General features: G+C 28.7%; 4 protein-coding genes across 8 annotated transcripts; 2 read left to right on the top strand and 2 right to left on the bottom strand.

Moving 5' to 3' along the window:
• Positions 1-50: 50 nt before the first annotated feature.
• LOC100750020 (B-cell CLL/lymphoma 7 protein family member B) lies at positions 51-2,337 on the top strand. 2 transcript variants are annotated; one of them, XM_012392382.2, is made up of 4 exons: positions 51-118; positions 1,100-1,175; positions 1,239-1,344; positions 1,425-2,337. In XM_012392382.2, the coding sequence occupies exons 1-4, from the start codon at positions 60-62 to the stop codon at positions 1,541-1,543; spliced, it is 360 nt and encodes a 119-aa protein (XP_012247805.1). In that variant the 5' UTR covers positions 51-59; the 3' UTR covers positions 1,544-2,337. The 2 variants fall into 2 exon arrangements, with proteins under 2 accessions (XP_012247805.1, XP_003485383.1); XM_003485335.4 differs by lacking the exon at positions 51-118 and adding an exon at positions 203-774.
• A 575-nt stretch (positions 2,338-2,912) lies between these two features.
• Positions 2,913-7,826, bottom strand: LOC100749897 (C-factor). The gene is made up of 5 exons (XM_003485334.4): positions 7,589-7,826; positions 6,817-6,868; positions 3,873-4,063; positions 3,490-3,642; positions 2,913-3,156 (listed from the first exon to the last, which is right to left on the bottom strand). The coding sequence occupies exons 1-5, from the start codon at positions 7,712-7,714 to the stop codon at positions 2,932-2,934; spliced, it is 747 nt and encodes a 248-aa protein (XP_003485382.1). The 5' UTR covers positions 7,715-7,826; the 3' UTR covers positions 2,913-2,931.
• Positions 5,089-10,837, top strand: LOC100749779 (thioredoxin reductase 1, mitochondrial). 3 transcript variants are annotated; one of them, XM_024371837.2, is made up of 8 exons: positions 5,089-5,274; positions 8,417-8,640; positions 8,715-8,845; positions 8,923-9,152; positions 9,271-9,485; positions 9,576-9,758; positions 9,899-10,257; positions 10,344-10,837. In XM_024371837.2, the coding sequence occupies exons 1-8, from the start codon at positions 5,127-5,129 to the stop codon at positions 10,471-10,473; spliced, it is 1,620 nt and encodes a 539-aa protein (XP_024227605.1). In that variant the 5' UTR covers positions 5,089-5,126; the 3' UTR covers positions 10,474-10,837. The 3 variants fall into 3 exon arrangements, with proteins under 3 accessions (XP_024227605.1, XP_012247756.1, XP_012247750.1); XM_012392333.2 differs by lacking the exon at positions 5,089-5,274 and adding an exon at positions 7,303-7,515; XM_012392327.2 differs by lacking the exon at positions 5,089-5,274 and adding an exon at positions 7,581-7,998.
• A 461-nt stretch (positions 10,838-11,298) lies between these two features.
• LOC100749662 (matrix metalloproteinase-24-like) lies at positions 11,299-13,435 on the bottom strand. Of its 2 annotated transcripts, none has more exons than XM_003485332.4 (4): positions 13,090-13,435; positions 12,507-12,659; positions 11,608-11,726; positions 11,299-11,504 (listed from the first exon to the last, which is right to left on the bottom strand). In XM_003485332.4, exons 1-4 carry the CDS (start codon positions 13,192-13,194, stop codon positions 11,315-11,317), a joined length of 567 nt encoding a protein of 188 aa, XP_003485380.1. In that variant the 5' UTR covers positions 13,195-13,435; the 3' UTR covers positions 11,299-11,314. The 2 variants fall into 2 exon arrangements, with proteins under 2 accessions (XP_003485380.1, XP_033180023.1); XM_033324132.1 differs by having other exon boundaries at positions 11,377-11,504; positions 11,636-11,726.
• Between the last annotated feature and the right edge of the window lie 695 nt (positions 13,436-14,130).

Raw genomic sequence — 14,130 nt, 5'->3', positions numbered from 1 at the left:
CCACTTTCCTGTTCCTCAGAAACGACTTCACACAATTATTGCTCGGTCCCTATATTCTTATGTCCATGGAATTAACATGTAGGGACATCCTAGAATATTATTCTGCACATTTGAAGTTGCAATATTTATCTGTTATATTAATTTTTATGTATTTTCCAACATCAGTATTATCCTATTAAATATGTGTTTGTAACAAAAATGTGTTTATATTTTAATAATAGTATAGAATAGAGAATGTATTATAGTTGCATTTATTCGTCTATTTGTGTCAGTGATGCTCATGTTAACTAAACCTGCTAGAATATGCTTTAACCTCTAGCGATCTTTCTATACTACCACTATTCGAAAATTTAATACAAAATTTTATATATTTACATATATATGTATATTTAACATATAAATTAATGGTCTCAATTTTTTCAAAATATAAGAATTGTAGCTTATCGATGAGTATCACTGCTTTCCGCCATATTTCTCGTCCCTACCCCTACTTATTCTCGCCGACCTATCGTCTTGTTATGATTGTAATATTTGTGATTCTCGTTCGTTCAAATTGAAAGTGTTTGATATCTTGCTGTGGAAATTTGTAATTGTAATTGCTGTCAGTTCTCTAACCTCTTTATCGACGAATGTCCTAGTGCTTTATATCGTGTTAGTTGAAAGTGACATATAATCGCGTAACATGATGTCGCGGTCTGTACGTGCAGAGACTCGTAGTCGTGCCAAGGATGATATTAAGCGTGTAATGCAAGTCGTTGACAAAGTTCGCCATTGGTAAATCTCTTAACATATTATAGATGCACGAGGAAATGTTGAAAAGTTTTACAAAAGAAAATAAAAGAAAGAATGTAGTAAAACTATATGGATATCAAAAATGGATAAAAATTTTTCTTCTTTGCAAGGTTTAATAGAGATTTTGCATTACACATGTCAGCTGTAAACAGACTTTTGTAGTTCTGAGATGTTTTATGCGTGTTGATTGAGTAATAGTGTTGTATGTCTGCTTTTTTAATAACAGTAAAGAAGGTAGCTTCTCTGTCTGTTACTTTAATATTGATCCAGGAAATCATCAGTGCTTTTCATGCCGACACTTTTATAGGGAAAAGAAATGGGTTACAATAGGAGAAACTACTATGAAGATTTATAAATGGGTACCTATATCAACACTTGATCAGGTAAACAGAAGTTACGAAGCATGTATAAAAGTAAGAAATAAAAATCAATATTCTATTGCGTAGAAGAAGAAGACAAAGACAGTTGCAGACAAGGAAAATGGTTTGCCAAGAAAAAGTGGATTAGATTCGTCGAACTCTAATTTTGGTCTTACAGAAGATTCAAATACATGTAAGTTAAATTTCAATACTTTATGACATATCTGTTATTTCTTGAATGTTAAAATTTACAAAAGTTTTACAATATATTAGGTTTTTCAACAGTTAGTGATTCCCAAGGATTAACTGACTTTTCTGCGCATCTGGGATTTTCTGAAGATTCTAATTCACAAAATAGTGAACCAACATCTAAAAGGTTAAAGACTGATTAAAGTTCATCCTGTGACTGTTATTTGGGATATTAAATATTTAGGAAATAATTTCTATCTTATACGAATTTGCACGCTATAAAGTTATCTTAAATCATAATTGTAAATTAACAAACTAAATGAAATTTCATCTTTCATTTTATTCTATATTTAGCGAAAATTTTTATGCTTCAAAGAAGGGGATAATCATATCGATCAATTTAAGTTATGAGTAAGTAATGAATTTATTTTTTTATACACGAATTTGTTATAAAATAACATGGTTTAGTTTAGAAACTAATGTTAATGATGTTTTATTCAAGCATGTGCATTAAATGTACAGCTCCTTTTAAGATCTGTTTTGAAGGAAATTTAAAAGTGTAGTATAAAATTATTTTTCAAAACGGATTGTACATTTTAGACAATATTCATATTATCACAGTATTATTTAATTAATGAGATACATATAAGATTTTCCTTTACTTCAATGTAACATCTCAAATAACTGATTGTCAAACATTGATATGTTATAATCTTGGAAATGTAAAATAGATAATGATATATTTGTTTTTGCTGTAAAATAATATCTCCAAAATACAAATGTATAATGTTACAATTATCTTCAAAATATTTATGTGTCTAAGTATAATCATATATTCAATAATTGCTCGATAACTGAGTATCATTGTACATATTTCAAGTATCATTTCTTTGCAGTGTTATATTCTAGAATTTACATTCCTTGAGGTTATGTTATAGCACCATGAAATGTACAAAATACGCTTTGACACTTACAAATAAAATAATACAATTGTGAATGTTTGAATTTATATTTACATAAGTTTTCAGGAAAGCATAAAAATGCTTTGATAAAATTATTACTTAATCATTTTCATTTGTTCAAATACAAATGTTTAGAAACTTGTATGCATTAAAAAGAATTAAATCAAAAACATCCTACTATATAGCTAATTATTATAATTTTTTTATAACTAATTCTGTATATGGATTCATATCTGTAATTTTAATAATGTATGTATATTATGGATTATGTACAGAAATATATTTGGCTATTATACTAAATTTTTGCTTTTAATGTGTACAAATCTGAAAATCTTTACAGTAATTTAAATTATAAGTTGAGTATACTTTCAATTAATGCTAACTGTTATAATAAATATAATCAACATTTTATTACGTAAGATATATGTTTTAAGATTTTAAATATGTGGTATATTTAAACATATTATAATAATTTATATAATATTTTAATAAAAAAGGAATGGCATCTGTATGATTATTTTTTATCTCAAATGTAAGATTGAATAAGTAAAGCAATAAAAACGACCATTGAAAAATTGTATCAAATGTAAATGATTAAGGAAACTGTAAGTCCTATATAACACTTTTATTTACCAAGATAAAATTTTTCCATCATGTTGAATAAAACAACCTGTATGTTCTTCATTTAATAAATTTAATATATTCAAGATATTAGTAACACTAGTATCAACATCCATGGGTGCATTGGTTCCTCCCATATCTGTACGCACCCAGCCAGGATGTATACAAGTAACAAGGATTCCATCCTTTTTTAAATCAATGCTCATTGACTTTGTAGCTGCATTGAGAGCTGCCTAAAAATAAGATAAATATTATAAACTGTATCTATTACATAGGATAGGTAAATTCTTTATTGCACTATTCAGTCTAATACAAAATTAGTGCTTACAATAAAATACTGAGATAGTATGAAATAATTTTGTTGCAATATGTAACTGTACGAAGCTATGAAGTAGGAACAAATAAGAGAATAGAGGATCGCTAATGTAAACAGTATATATAGAAAATATGATTTTCTCAAAGAAATCTACTGCAATACTTTTATACACAAATAAATAATATTCAAATTTAATGTTTTGTTAAGTTATGAATTATGTATTGATTGATTCAAGCAAAGAAAATATTACCTTGCTACATCTATAAGGGTAATATCCACCTTCATTATTGTCAGCAATACTTCCAAGAATTGAAGACATGTTAATAACCGCAGCTCTGTTAACATTCATTTTTGATTTGTCTGCAAAGTTATTGGATGCTATTTTCAATAATGGTAAAATTGCCTAGAAATATATTATTAGAGCAAAAATGTATGTAATAAATAGAAATGTATTATTTTTACAATTCATTCATTAACATTATTCATAGAAATTAAAACAGCATGAATCCAATATATATATATATATATTGTATGTTCTTAAAATTATATTGTACATACAAAAAAAAAGGACAAAATATTTTTAATAATGCAATACTTTTTAAAAAAGTATGTATTAAAAAATCTTCAACTAACCTTTGTTAACAAAATTGGTGCTACAGTATTTACAAAAAATGTTTCTGTAAGCTGTTCCTCTTTTACAAGACCAAGCCTTGTAAATTTTGAACTGATTCCGGCATTATTAAATAGAACATTTAATCCTGCATTGCCTACCTTTTCGGCCACGACTTTTATTATTTTATCGTAATCTTTTGTATTGGCTAAATCTTGAAACAAAAAGAAGAAAATAGAAATGTACGTTAAAAACTACAAAATTTAATCTGAGGCATCCCATACATATATTAAATCTAATGATTTCATAAATTACCTTGTACTATGTACATACATGTATATCTCTTTTACTACAACGCGTTTGTAGTGAATATTTCATTTTTATACTATAGTAACTACTCTTTGGCTCTGGTCAATAGATTTGTATGTATTTTCCAGACTACAGCTGCGTACATTCTCTACTTTCGTACTATTTGTGTTAACTATTTATATTTAGCTTAAAATTATTAAATTGATGGTTTACAGATTTCTTTAATCCAATTTATATACGGCAAATGTAATAGATATTGGTAAGTCACATAATTTCTTTACATCATTTTTTTTTATTAGTTTCTTATATTCATGACATTTCATCGCATTCATGAAATCGTCAACTTGAAAATTTGTAACGTAAAGTACTATTACACTAACATCAATATTTCTTATCATTAAGATATCATCTTACGATTACATCTTTTGATTACAAAATATAAATATAATTTTATAAAATGGTATATACAATGGCACATTATTTCATAAAGGATTTCATATTGTTTCGTTATTTAAAAAATCTGTATTTCCTCGTCTATAATTTGTTTCGTTAATTAAAATGGTATGGTTTTTCTAATTTTTTTTTAATTTTTATGAATTCATTTTATGCACCTACCGACTTTATAATGCAAAATTTTATTTTTTCTCTTTCCATATCTAAGAAATGAGATCATTCGTAAAAATTGTTTCGAAATCGATATTTCTTTTTTATACATGTAGATAATTTTTTTATTATATGAATTCAACAAATATTTCGTATTCTGGCTGCCAAGGCGAAAAAAATTTTATATATAACTCTTATTATCAGATATCATAAGTACGTATCGACCAGTACTACTTTAATGAAATTCCACCGTTTTCAACGACAGGAAATAGAAGCAACTAAATCCTTGTTCTGTAAACATTGTTTATACATATTTATTTGTTAAATTCCCAACGTGAATTATTTCTCATTTTAAACATTGTAACATGAAATCTCGTAACTCGAAGAAAAAGAAGTCGTGGTGTCTTAGTTGTCACAAGAAACCGCAAACCATGGACTCGGATTTAAGTGATCAAGAAACTGAATACTATATAAAAGTGAAAGAGCTGGTGATAGATCAAAATAACTTCAAGGGTAAGTCGAAAACTCTTTTCATGATTTGTTATCGAGATTTTTTAACAATTGCAATATTCTGCGTAAAATATATTAATAATTAAAAATATTTGCACGCCTGAAAAATATATATAAAGTTATTTGATTATAAGCACATATTTTTCGTTTTAGTATTTTACGATAATATTAAAAATGTTTTTCCCCTAAAGTCAAAATTAGTTGTAGCTCTTTTTAAGCAAAGACAATGTAAACTAGAGAGGGAAAAAGTCCGATTAATCTGTAACATACATATGTGTATTTATACATCCTATTATATAATGAATGTTATCTTTTTACATAGGTATACGAAACAGTTTCAATAAATTCGAAATTTCACAATTGGATCTGTTGAAAAATCTAAGCTAGATTGCTCATGTAAGCCTACCGATAACATTCACACATATCTTCATAACAAAACCGATAACGCTAAATATATTTTATTTTAATTTGTAGCTTCTTCGGAAAAAAACAAATTACGCGGTAATATTTTTTATTATTTTTTATATTTTATTCTGTTGATTATTATATCCAATATTTTATTTACATTTAAGCGAAATTTGTTGTATCAATCCTAGCTTAGAAAGTGGCTTATTGTTTCCGAAATATGAATTAATCTTACGTCCCTGGTAGATTAGATTGATAAAGATGAGGAGTTCTCCAGTATTTGACTCTCTAAAATATTATTTATATTTTTAATATATTGTCAGTCTTATATTTTGGAAATGAAACATCATTATACGAAATATGTGTGCTATGTTGCCAAATTACTGATTGCACTTGACCGAATAATCTTTTCGTTCTTATTATCAAGTTACCAATTAGATATAACAATTGGAGGAGAAAACGATAAAATATAAATCTGTTTGATATAATATAATATGTTATATAATATAATATAAATCTATTTTTGTATAATATACTTAAAATATTGCGTTAAAATTAATAATATCAAATAAACGCTTTTACCTTTTAACATCTCAAGTTTAGAAATACATTTTCTATATGATAAAAATTAGACATGGAACTTGTAATTGAATAAATATCGATAGAAATTGTAAATGGAAATATTAGCATTAAACTTTAGATTAAAATTGGCATCATTTAACGGTTAAATTTTATTATCTTTATATATTTTCTATATATTATCTTTATATTATCTTTAATTATTATACTAATAATATTATATTATCTTTAAATATTATATTTATTTAAACCTAAGCTAAGTCCATGGTTGCAGTTACTGATTAACATAAATTTCATTTTTAAAAGCAAAAAAGTAAATACACGTATACATGTATACGTGTATGTAAGATAATTAATGTTTAACTTTAGTTTATTGAACTGAATCGTTCTTTTGTTGCATAAAACATTTGATTTATTTAAAATTTTTTTATAAATTATCATTAATCATCAATAGATAACACATTAGATTATGCTTTGTGATAAACAGTAACGAGGAAAATTTGTTTGAAATTACAAAATGCTACGGTATGGTTACATATTATGATATTGTATATTACATACCTATTTCAATAATATGAACGTTCTCCGATTTCTCAGCCAATAGAGTCAATTCCTGAAAGACAATATAACTTGGGAATATACTTAAAATGAAAAAATTACATAATAGAAATGTTCTCGAATATCGCTAGATAATCGCTATTTATTCAAGAAAATGATCTTTAATCCTAATAATTAATGTAACTTAATGCAATTCTACTTATTCGAGCGATCATGTCATGTCATTATTATCTTTGATGTAGGAAGAATTTCTCGTATGAAGGATTTATAAAAGTATTTTGTGTCGTAAGATACTAAAATCTTATGCATTTATAAATATTTTTACGTGCGTTGATGATTATTTGGATCTTCTAGAATTTAGATTAAAATTTTTTTTCCAAAAGATCGGGTTCTAAGGTTCGTTTTATAACGAAATTTACAGTGACTTGCATGAAACAGTTCCTTGCGCAATTGACCAACGCGCATTGTGTGAATCACTATAAATCAGACTTAAAAACTCATGTGCTTGGAGTAACTATATAACAGATGGCGGTAATCGAACCAAGTAGGCGTCAGTTCGCTCTTGTCTTTTAGACGTAAGAAATCTTTTGATCAAACGCGATATACGAGAGTTAACGTTCCTTAAACAGGAGAACCATTACTTATTACATTCCTTTATAACGTGAATTTTAAGTCTGTAAAGTGTAACGATGGCACCAATTGGTAAGTCGAATTTATAGCTTGAATCCGATTATTGCATAATATCTTTTCTCATTCACTTTATGACCAATCTTACCCTTGCTTTATTCACGTTTCGGCAAGTTGCAAAGATATTCTCTGGTGGTTGCAACGTTTTTACCAGGTGTTTCACTAAACCTAGGCCAAGCCCACGGTTGCAGCCTGTGATTAAGATAGACTTCATTCTATGTCGCGATTTTATTCCGAGATATTTTTCTATATCGTAATAATTTTCTGACGCGGTGTACGCTGTACTCCGTAAAAGAGTGTATTATCGTATATCGCGAAACACGAGTGTCATCAGGGTGACGTCACGTGGCCGTGATCGGCTGGCAATAATCATGGCGACGTTAACGCTGCTCGCTAGGCTTGTCACATTCCGCTCCGCTCACGCTAAATTGCTCGAGTTCTCATGGCCTAGATGTAATACTTTCCCTTATGGAAGAACTGCGATGGCTTGCATGTGCTGTGAGTCTTAGGTTTCTATGATTTGTAATTGCAAATATGCCTTAATTTTGTTGATAATATGTAAAATCTATATATTCGTATACCATTGAGCTTTTATACCGGCTAGGTTAAAAATAATCGAATTAATTAACACGATTCAATGATTTGTTTCTCAACTCCGTTAATTTACATGTAATTTAAGCGGTAGTTTTATATTTCTAGATACTGTCTTATTAAAATGTAGTTTTAACTTATTGTTAATAATAACAGAAATATCGTATAACCTCATACTCATGATCATTCAGCTTTTACATAGCTAGAATATTTTAACATGAAAAATTGATGAAATATTTCAAAATATACATTCTACAATGATCAATGTTGAAAATTCAACGAGCACAGTTAATTTTATAGAGAATTTTATTTATTATGTTTGCAGCTGATCAAAAGTTCATGTATGATCTGCTTGTTATTGGTGGTGGATCAGGAGGTTTGGCAGCTGCCAAAGAAGCAGTGAATCTAGGTGCAAAAGTTGCAGTTCTTGATTTTGTCACACCATCTCCAAGAGGTACTACTTGGGGTTTGGGTGGTACTTGTGTAAATGTTGGTTGTATACCAAAAAAGTTGATGCATCAAGCTGCTTTATTAGGAGAAGCGATACACGTATGTTTCATTAGTAGATTAATTATGTTTTATTATTCGAGAGAACTTTGAACATTAAAATTTCATATTTCTAGGAATCAGCAGCTTATGGTTGGCAAATACCAGATCCAAAAACTATTAAGATTGATTGGCAAGCATTAACAACAGCAGTACAAAATCATATAAAATCTGTGAACTGGGTCACACGAGTAGAGCTTAGAACAAAGTTAATACTATTCTATTTTTACTTTTCAAGCATAAAATTTGTATTTATTAATTTACTTGGCTCTTTTATTATTACAGAAAAGTCGAATATTTCAATGCACTTGGTTATTTTAAAGACCAACATACAGTATGCGGGAAAATGAAAAATGGAGAAGAAAAATTGTTTACAGCAAAGAATATTTTGATTGCTGTAGGTGGTAGGCCAAGATATCCTAATATTCCTGGTGCTTTAGAATATGGTATAAGCAGCGATGATATCTTTAGTTTAGGGGAAGCTCCAGGGAAAACTCTTGTTGTTGGTGCTGGATGTATCCTCTTTTTTTTTATAAAACATTTGTGACGACGCTTCAAAATTTTTTCGTATCTTTGTCAGTGAGATTTCAAATAACGTTATATAATGCTTCATTTTCCTTAATGGATGAATAGATATTGGTTTGGAGTGTGCTGGATTCTTGAATAGTATGGGTTACGATGCAACTGTAATGGTACGTTCAATTGTTTTACGTGGGTTTGATCAGCAAATGGCAAATACTGTTGCTGAGGAAATGGAGAAACGTGGTGTACACTTTATTTATGAAGCTAAACCATCAAAAATTGAAAAGCAAAGCGATGGTCGGCTTCTTGTACATTGGGTAGATAAAGTATGTTCTATTTTGTTAATTAAAAAGAAAATATATATATAATTAATGTTCAAGTTATATTTATATAGCGATAAATTTTCTTTGTTTTAGGATAGACAAACACATCAAGATATTTTCGATACTGTTCTCTTCGCTATAGGTCGCAAACCTCTTACAGAAGAATTAAAACCAGAAAACATCGGTCTTAAACTTGTACCCGAAACTGCAAAAATAGACGCAATAGATGAACGAACGAATATTCCAAATGTATATGCTGTTGGTGATGTGCTTCATGTGAGTGTTATTTTTATTTTTCACTTTTGAAAAAAAATTTCCTTTTCCAACTTATTAAGATTTATTGTTATCGATGTAAGAAAAGTAATATTAAAAGGTGAAGATAGGTAAATATTTACAGTTTTTATTGCGTATTACAGAAAAAGCCAGAATTAACCCCTGTTGCCATACATGCGGGTCGATTATTAGCGAGAAGGTTATTCGGAAACTCAATGGAACAAATGGATTACGTGAATGTTGCAACAACAATATTCAGTCCTTTAGAATATGGTTGTGTTGGTCTTAGCGAAGAAGCAGCGATTGCTATTCACGGAGAAGACAAAATAGAAATTTATCATGCATATTACAAACCAACGGAATTCTTTATACCACAAAAAGATGTTTCTAATTGCTACTTAAAGGTAGTTGCATTTAGAAATGGCGATCAGAGAGTGCTTGGTATGCATTTCATTGGTCCTAATGCCGGTGAAGTGATTCAAGGTTTTGCTGCTGCTATAAAGTATGTATTTATTTAGTTTTTTTACTATACTAACAATGTGTTATTTTATCATTATCTTTTATTTCATTATTTTCTTATTTTTCTAGGTGTAATTTAACATTTCCAAAACTAAAAGATACCGTTGGAATTCATCCAACAGTGGCAGAAGAATTTACACGTATATCTGTAACTAAACGTTCTGGGCTTGATCCTAAGCCACAAAGTTGTTGCAGTTAAACATATATGATATTAAACTTGTTACATTGCTAATATTTGTGAATATTTCGAAGTATGATCGACGTTAAACGTTTTTCATGCTTATAACATTGGCTCCAGAATTAATTTTCTGAGCGGAATTCCTTTAAACTGGAAATATTTTTTACTGAGTGCAAGTAGGAGAGCATTCGTAGGATATTATATTTTCGACATGAAATTATAGAGCACCGTCCCGTATGGAAAACTTGATTCCTTTGGAGCATTAGAAATTAATGCAAATATAGTTTATATTATTATATTTATAGTGACTTTTATAAACATAGTTTTTTCAAATATCAGTATATTATTCTGTATACATTCGAAGGAAAGTAAATAAATATGAAAATATATATACGTCAATAATTTATTCGATAACATACGAAAACATAAAATTTTACATAATAAATCATTCATAAGAAAATCAAAATTTTGAAGTTACTAGTAGGTAACGATTTTTAATTTTAATATCTACAATTTTTAATTTAAAATCTACAAAAAACAAATAATGCAACGATTAATAATTAATTACGTGATATATTAAATTGTATTTAAAAATCATCGAGTTGCTAATTATAAAATATTATTAGAGTCGTCAACATGTAGTTTGAAAAATATTGACATCAGAAGTAAAAGAATTTTAAATCGTTCTTTTCTCGCTGCATTCACTTTTAAATCTTATTAGCATGGACAGTTAAATTATTTCTACTGCTACGGAAGATAAAAAAAGATGACTAAGATGATGATAAAATTTTATGCATGGTCGACTTGAATGTTATTCTAAGGTCATCGACACACGTAAAAAGATTGACAATTTTAATAAGTTTTATTTTTTTTTATTTTGTAGCACTAATTCTTCATTGTGAGATTTTCGATTAAAAGCAGTGATAATCTCACGGTGTGGATTATGAATCGGCTTAAAATTAAGTCTTGAATATCCGCTCCATGTGTTCAAAGTCCTTCCAATTTCAGATGTAATCATTTCTTCTCCCACCTTTGGTGTCCAGTTAGTTATACTATTTGTGATACACGTATTAATAGATACACGTAATGAACGTAATATATGAAGATGGAAGATAAGCTGTTGTGCTTCATTATTAGATTTTTTTAGGTACATACAAGTATGTGATGTTTCTCGTTTTCCAACCTTTCGATCCTATTACGAAACGCTTGTTACGTTGTAGATTTTTCCTTTTCCTTAAAATATCAGGAACACCACATCGTGGAGATGCCATTAACTATAACAGTTTCCTCTAAATGAAAACTTACAAAAGTAACATTTTACACTCGTTAAAAAAATATTTTAAATAATATAGGAAATAAAAGAAATTTTAATTAAAACACCAGAAACAATTGAGTTTTATAATTATTTTTCATATATAAAATTAATTGCTTGATAGTAGCAGGTTTAACGCTTATATCGTCAGCTCTCGCAATTAACTCAAAACGTGGTGTACATGCGAAAAATGTCAAAGCTATTTTGATGAATACATAAGTAAGTAAGTGGTTAATTAAGCGCGTCTCGAATTCTCGAGTTCATGAGTCTGAACGTAAATAAACGCAGTTGATATATCGGCTGGCTGGTACTAAAAGAGTTAATACATGTGTACATAAATAAGTAAATAAAAACGATATATATTAAATTATTCGTTAAATTAGCCTATAACTAAGAAACCACGGAGACTGTTTAGATAAAACTAATTACAATTAATTCATTAAGTTCTAAACTTTCACTCGAGCCCAGATATATTTTTTCACGCTCTACAAGAATATCAAGGAATAAATACATATATTCTAGTTCTATTATAAAAAAAGCTGATAATCTCAAAATCTTGCAAAAAAGCAAAAAAGTGAGAAATCACTATTTCCATCCCATTTGCACGGGGCTGTTGAAATACTGTAACTTGATCTTGAGAAGTTCTCTCGTACAAGAATAAATAAAACAGATATTCAGGTGATCCCATTCAGCTGAATAAGTATAGTGTTAAATACGATAGTCAAGAGACAAAAAAATGCACCTTAAGCGTCGTGTTATCCAGTTGCCCAGTAACTGGGATATTGCCAAATTCTTGTAAAGCTTTTACTGCGTTTGTTATGGCATTTTTCTCGTATAACGCATCCGAGTCAGCTGTACCACTTTCCAAGTACCCATACTCCTTCATAAAATTTATCTAGAAAATTATTCACAAAGTTTCGTGAATAAATCGCGATATTTTGATATTTTGTAGTTAATCAGAGTGGTATTTTTATTTTTGTCTAGTGAACATAAAACGTTATAATATTTATATATACATATATGAACTCGGTTGAACTCATTCGCCAAAATCTTTATTTGTACGTTCTATCGGATTTTCTGTTTTCTACTTGGCACTATAACATCGTACGCCGATATAAAAAGAAAGAATAATAGTTACGTTTTCGATCGCACGAATATAATTCAGAGAATATAACAAAAGATTATAAGCATCTGTGTTATCTACATCAGAATATGCGTATTTTGAGATACAAAAACTTATTTTTCTAGAAATCTAATTCGTTTGATTCGTAATAAGATATCTAATAGGAAATTTTCTTCGTAAAATTAAATTTCTTTTCACCTACCGCAGACAAAGATGGCGAAATAGTATTAATGTTCGAATAAACAGGTGCTGAATCATATTTTCCCACGACAAGAAAGACAGAGAAGATAATGTAAGATAACTCCATGAATGCACTGCCTTCACAAAACTTAATAATTATAATTTATATTTAACTTATTTCGTTGAACAGTGATCAAACACCAAAGAAATATAAATATTTGTTTAGAACTTTATTAAAATGATCCCCAATGTTTGCATACGTTAGAAGCTTCTTCGACTAATCAGGAACTGAAACGGTTTAATGACTTCTTGACATAGCAGTAACTTCAGCGAGATTGATAACGAAGCCGATGTCACTTGACCTTTCTCTGTAACCAATATGAAAATTCATAAAAAGACAGCATAAACTCTGTTAGCTATCCAATAGATAACCATATGTAACATTTTCTTATTTATCACGTGACGATAATAATAATAATTAAGCAGCGAAGATTGAAGCTTTTATAGAAAATTCAAAATGTATAGAGCGTATAAAACTGTATAGAACGTATAGCAGGTGTCCCACCTAACTTGGGCATCTTAAATATCTCACTTATTTTTTATGATAGGAACAGATGTCAGAGGAAAACGATATTTGGTTCGAAGGGGCAAAATGATAGGAAAAAAACGATAACGATAGGAACGAAATTTCTCAATGTTTTATTTTTCAAGGTCCCAAGGTAGTCGAAGGTTTTTTAAAATATGTATAATTACAAGTAAAATACATATAACAGAAAACTATAGCTACAGTTGTTTATACTAAGGGCAGACAGTTCAATAGCATAAATGAATTGAAAGAATATAATGAGAAAAAATAAATCGAAGGAAATTTTAAGACCTTTTATTAAATCTAAATAGTAAATTCTGGCGGCTGTACAAAATATCATTTCCATGATTTTAAATAATGCGCTATTGACGCGATATTTCTGTTTTTACAGATAAAAAAAACTAACACTTCATATCTACGTGACAAAAATTTATGTAGAAAACGCACGTACGTATTAAAAATTAAATATTCATAATT

The sequence above is a fragment of the Bombus impatiens genome, unplaced genomic scaffold (genome assembly GCF_000188095.3).
Source record: "Bombus impatiens unplaced genomic scaffold, BIMP_2.2 scf_0051, whole genome shotgun sequence".
NCBI classification, from domain to species: domain Eukaryota; kingdom Metazoa; phylum Arthropoda; class Insecta; order Hymenoptera; family Apidae; genus Bombus; species Bombus impatiens.
Note: the sequence above shows the minus strand (reverse complement) of the source record. Positions and strands in the feature narration are given on the sequence as shown.

Bases quoted from the DNA above. Each gene is read 5' to 3' on its own strand.
- LOC100749779 (XM_024371837.2), top strand. From the start codon at position 5,127: ATGAAATCTCGTAACTCGAAGAAAAAGAAGTCGTGGTGTCTTAGTTGT. The intron at 9,486-9,575 runs GTATGTTCTATT...TCTTTGTTTTAG, and splicing joins TTGTACATTGGGTAGATAAA to GATAGACAAACACATCAAGA. The intron at 9,759-9,898 runs GTGAGTGTTATT...TGCGTATTACAG, and splicing joins CTGTTGGTGATGTGCTTCAT to AAAAAGCCAGAATTAACCCC.
- LOC100750020 (XM_003485335.4), top strand. From the start codon at position 683: ATGATGTCGCGGTCTGTACGTGCAGAGACTCGTAGTCGTGCCAAGGAT. The intron at 775-1,099 runs GTAAATCTCTTA...ACACTTTTATAG, and splicing joins GTTGACAAAGTTCGCCATTG to GGAAAAGAAATGGGTTACAA. The intron at 1,176-1,238 runs GTAAACAGAAGT...TCTATTGCGTAG, and splicing joins CTATATCAACACTTGATCAG to AAGAAGAAGACAAAGACAGT.
- LOC100749662 (XM_003485332.4), bottom strand. From the start codon at position 13,194: ATGGAGTTATCTTACATTATCTTCTCTGTCTTTCTTGTCGTGGGAAAA. The intron at 12,660-13,089 runs GTAGGTGAAAAG...ATAATTTTCTAG, and splicing joins TTTCGCCATCTTTGTCTGCG to ATAAATTTTATGAAGGAGTA. The intron at 11,505-11,607 runs GTATGTACCTAA...TATCACAAATAG, and splicing joins ACGAGAAACATCACATACTT to TATAACTAACTGGACACCAA.
- LOC100749897 (XM_003485334.4), bottom strand. From the start codon at position 7,714: ATGAAGTCTATCTTAATCACAGGCTGCAACCGTGGGCTTGGCCTAGGT. The intron at 4,064-6,816 runs GTATGTAATATA...TTTTGTTTCAAG, and splicing joins CGTTCATATTATTGAAATAG to ATTTAGCCAATACAAAAGAT. The intron at 3,157-3,489 runs GTAATATTTTCT...TCTTATTTTTAG, and splicing joins ACCCTTATAGATGTAGCAAG to GCAGCTCTCAATGCAGCTAC.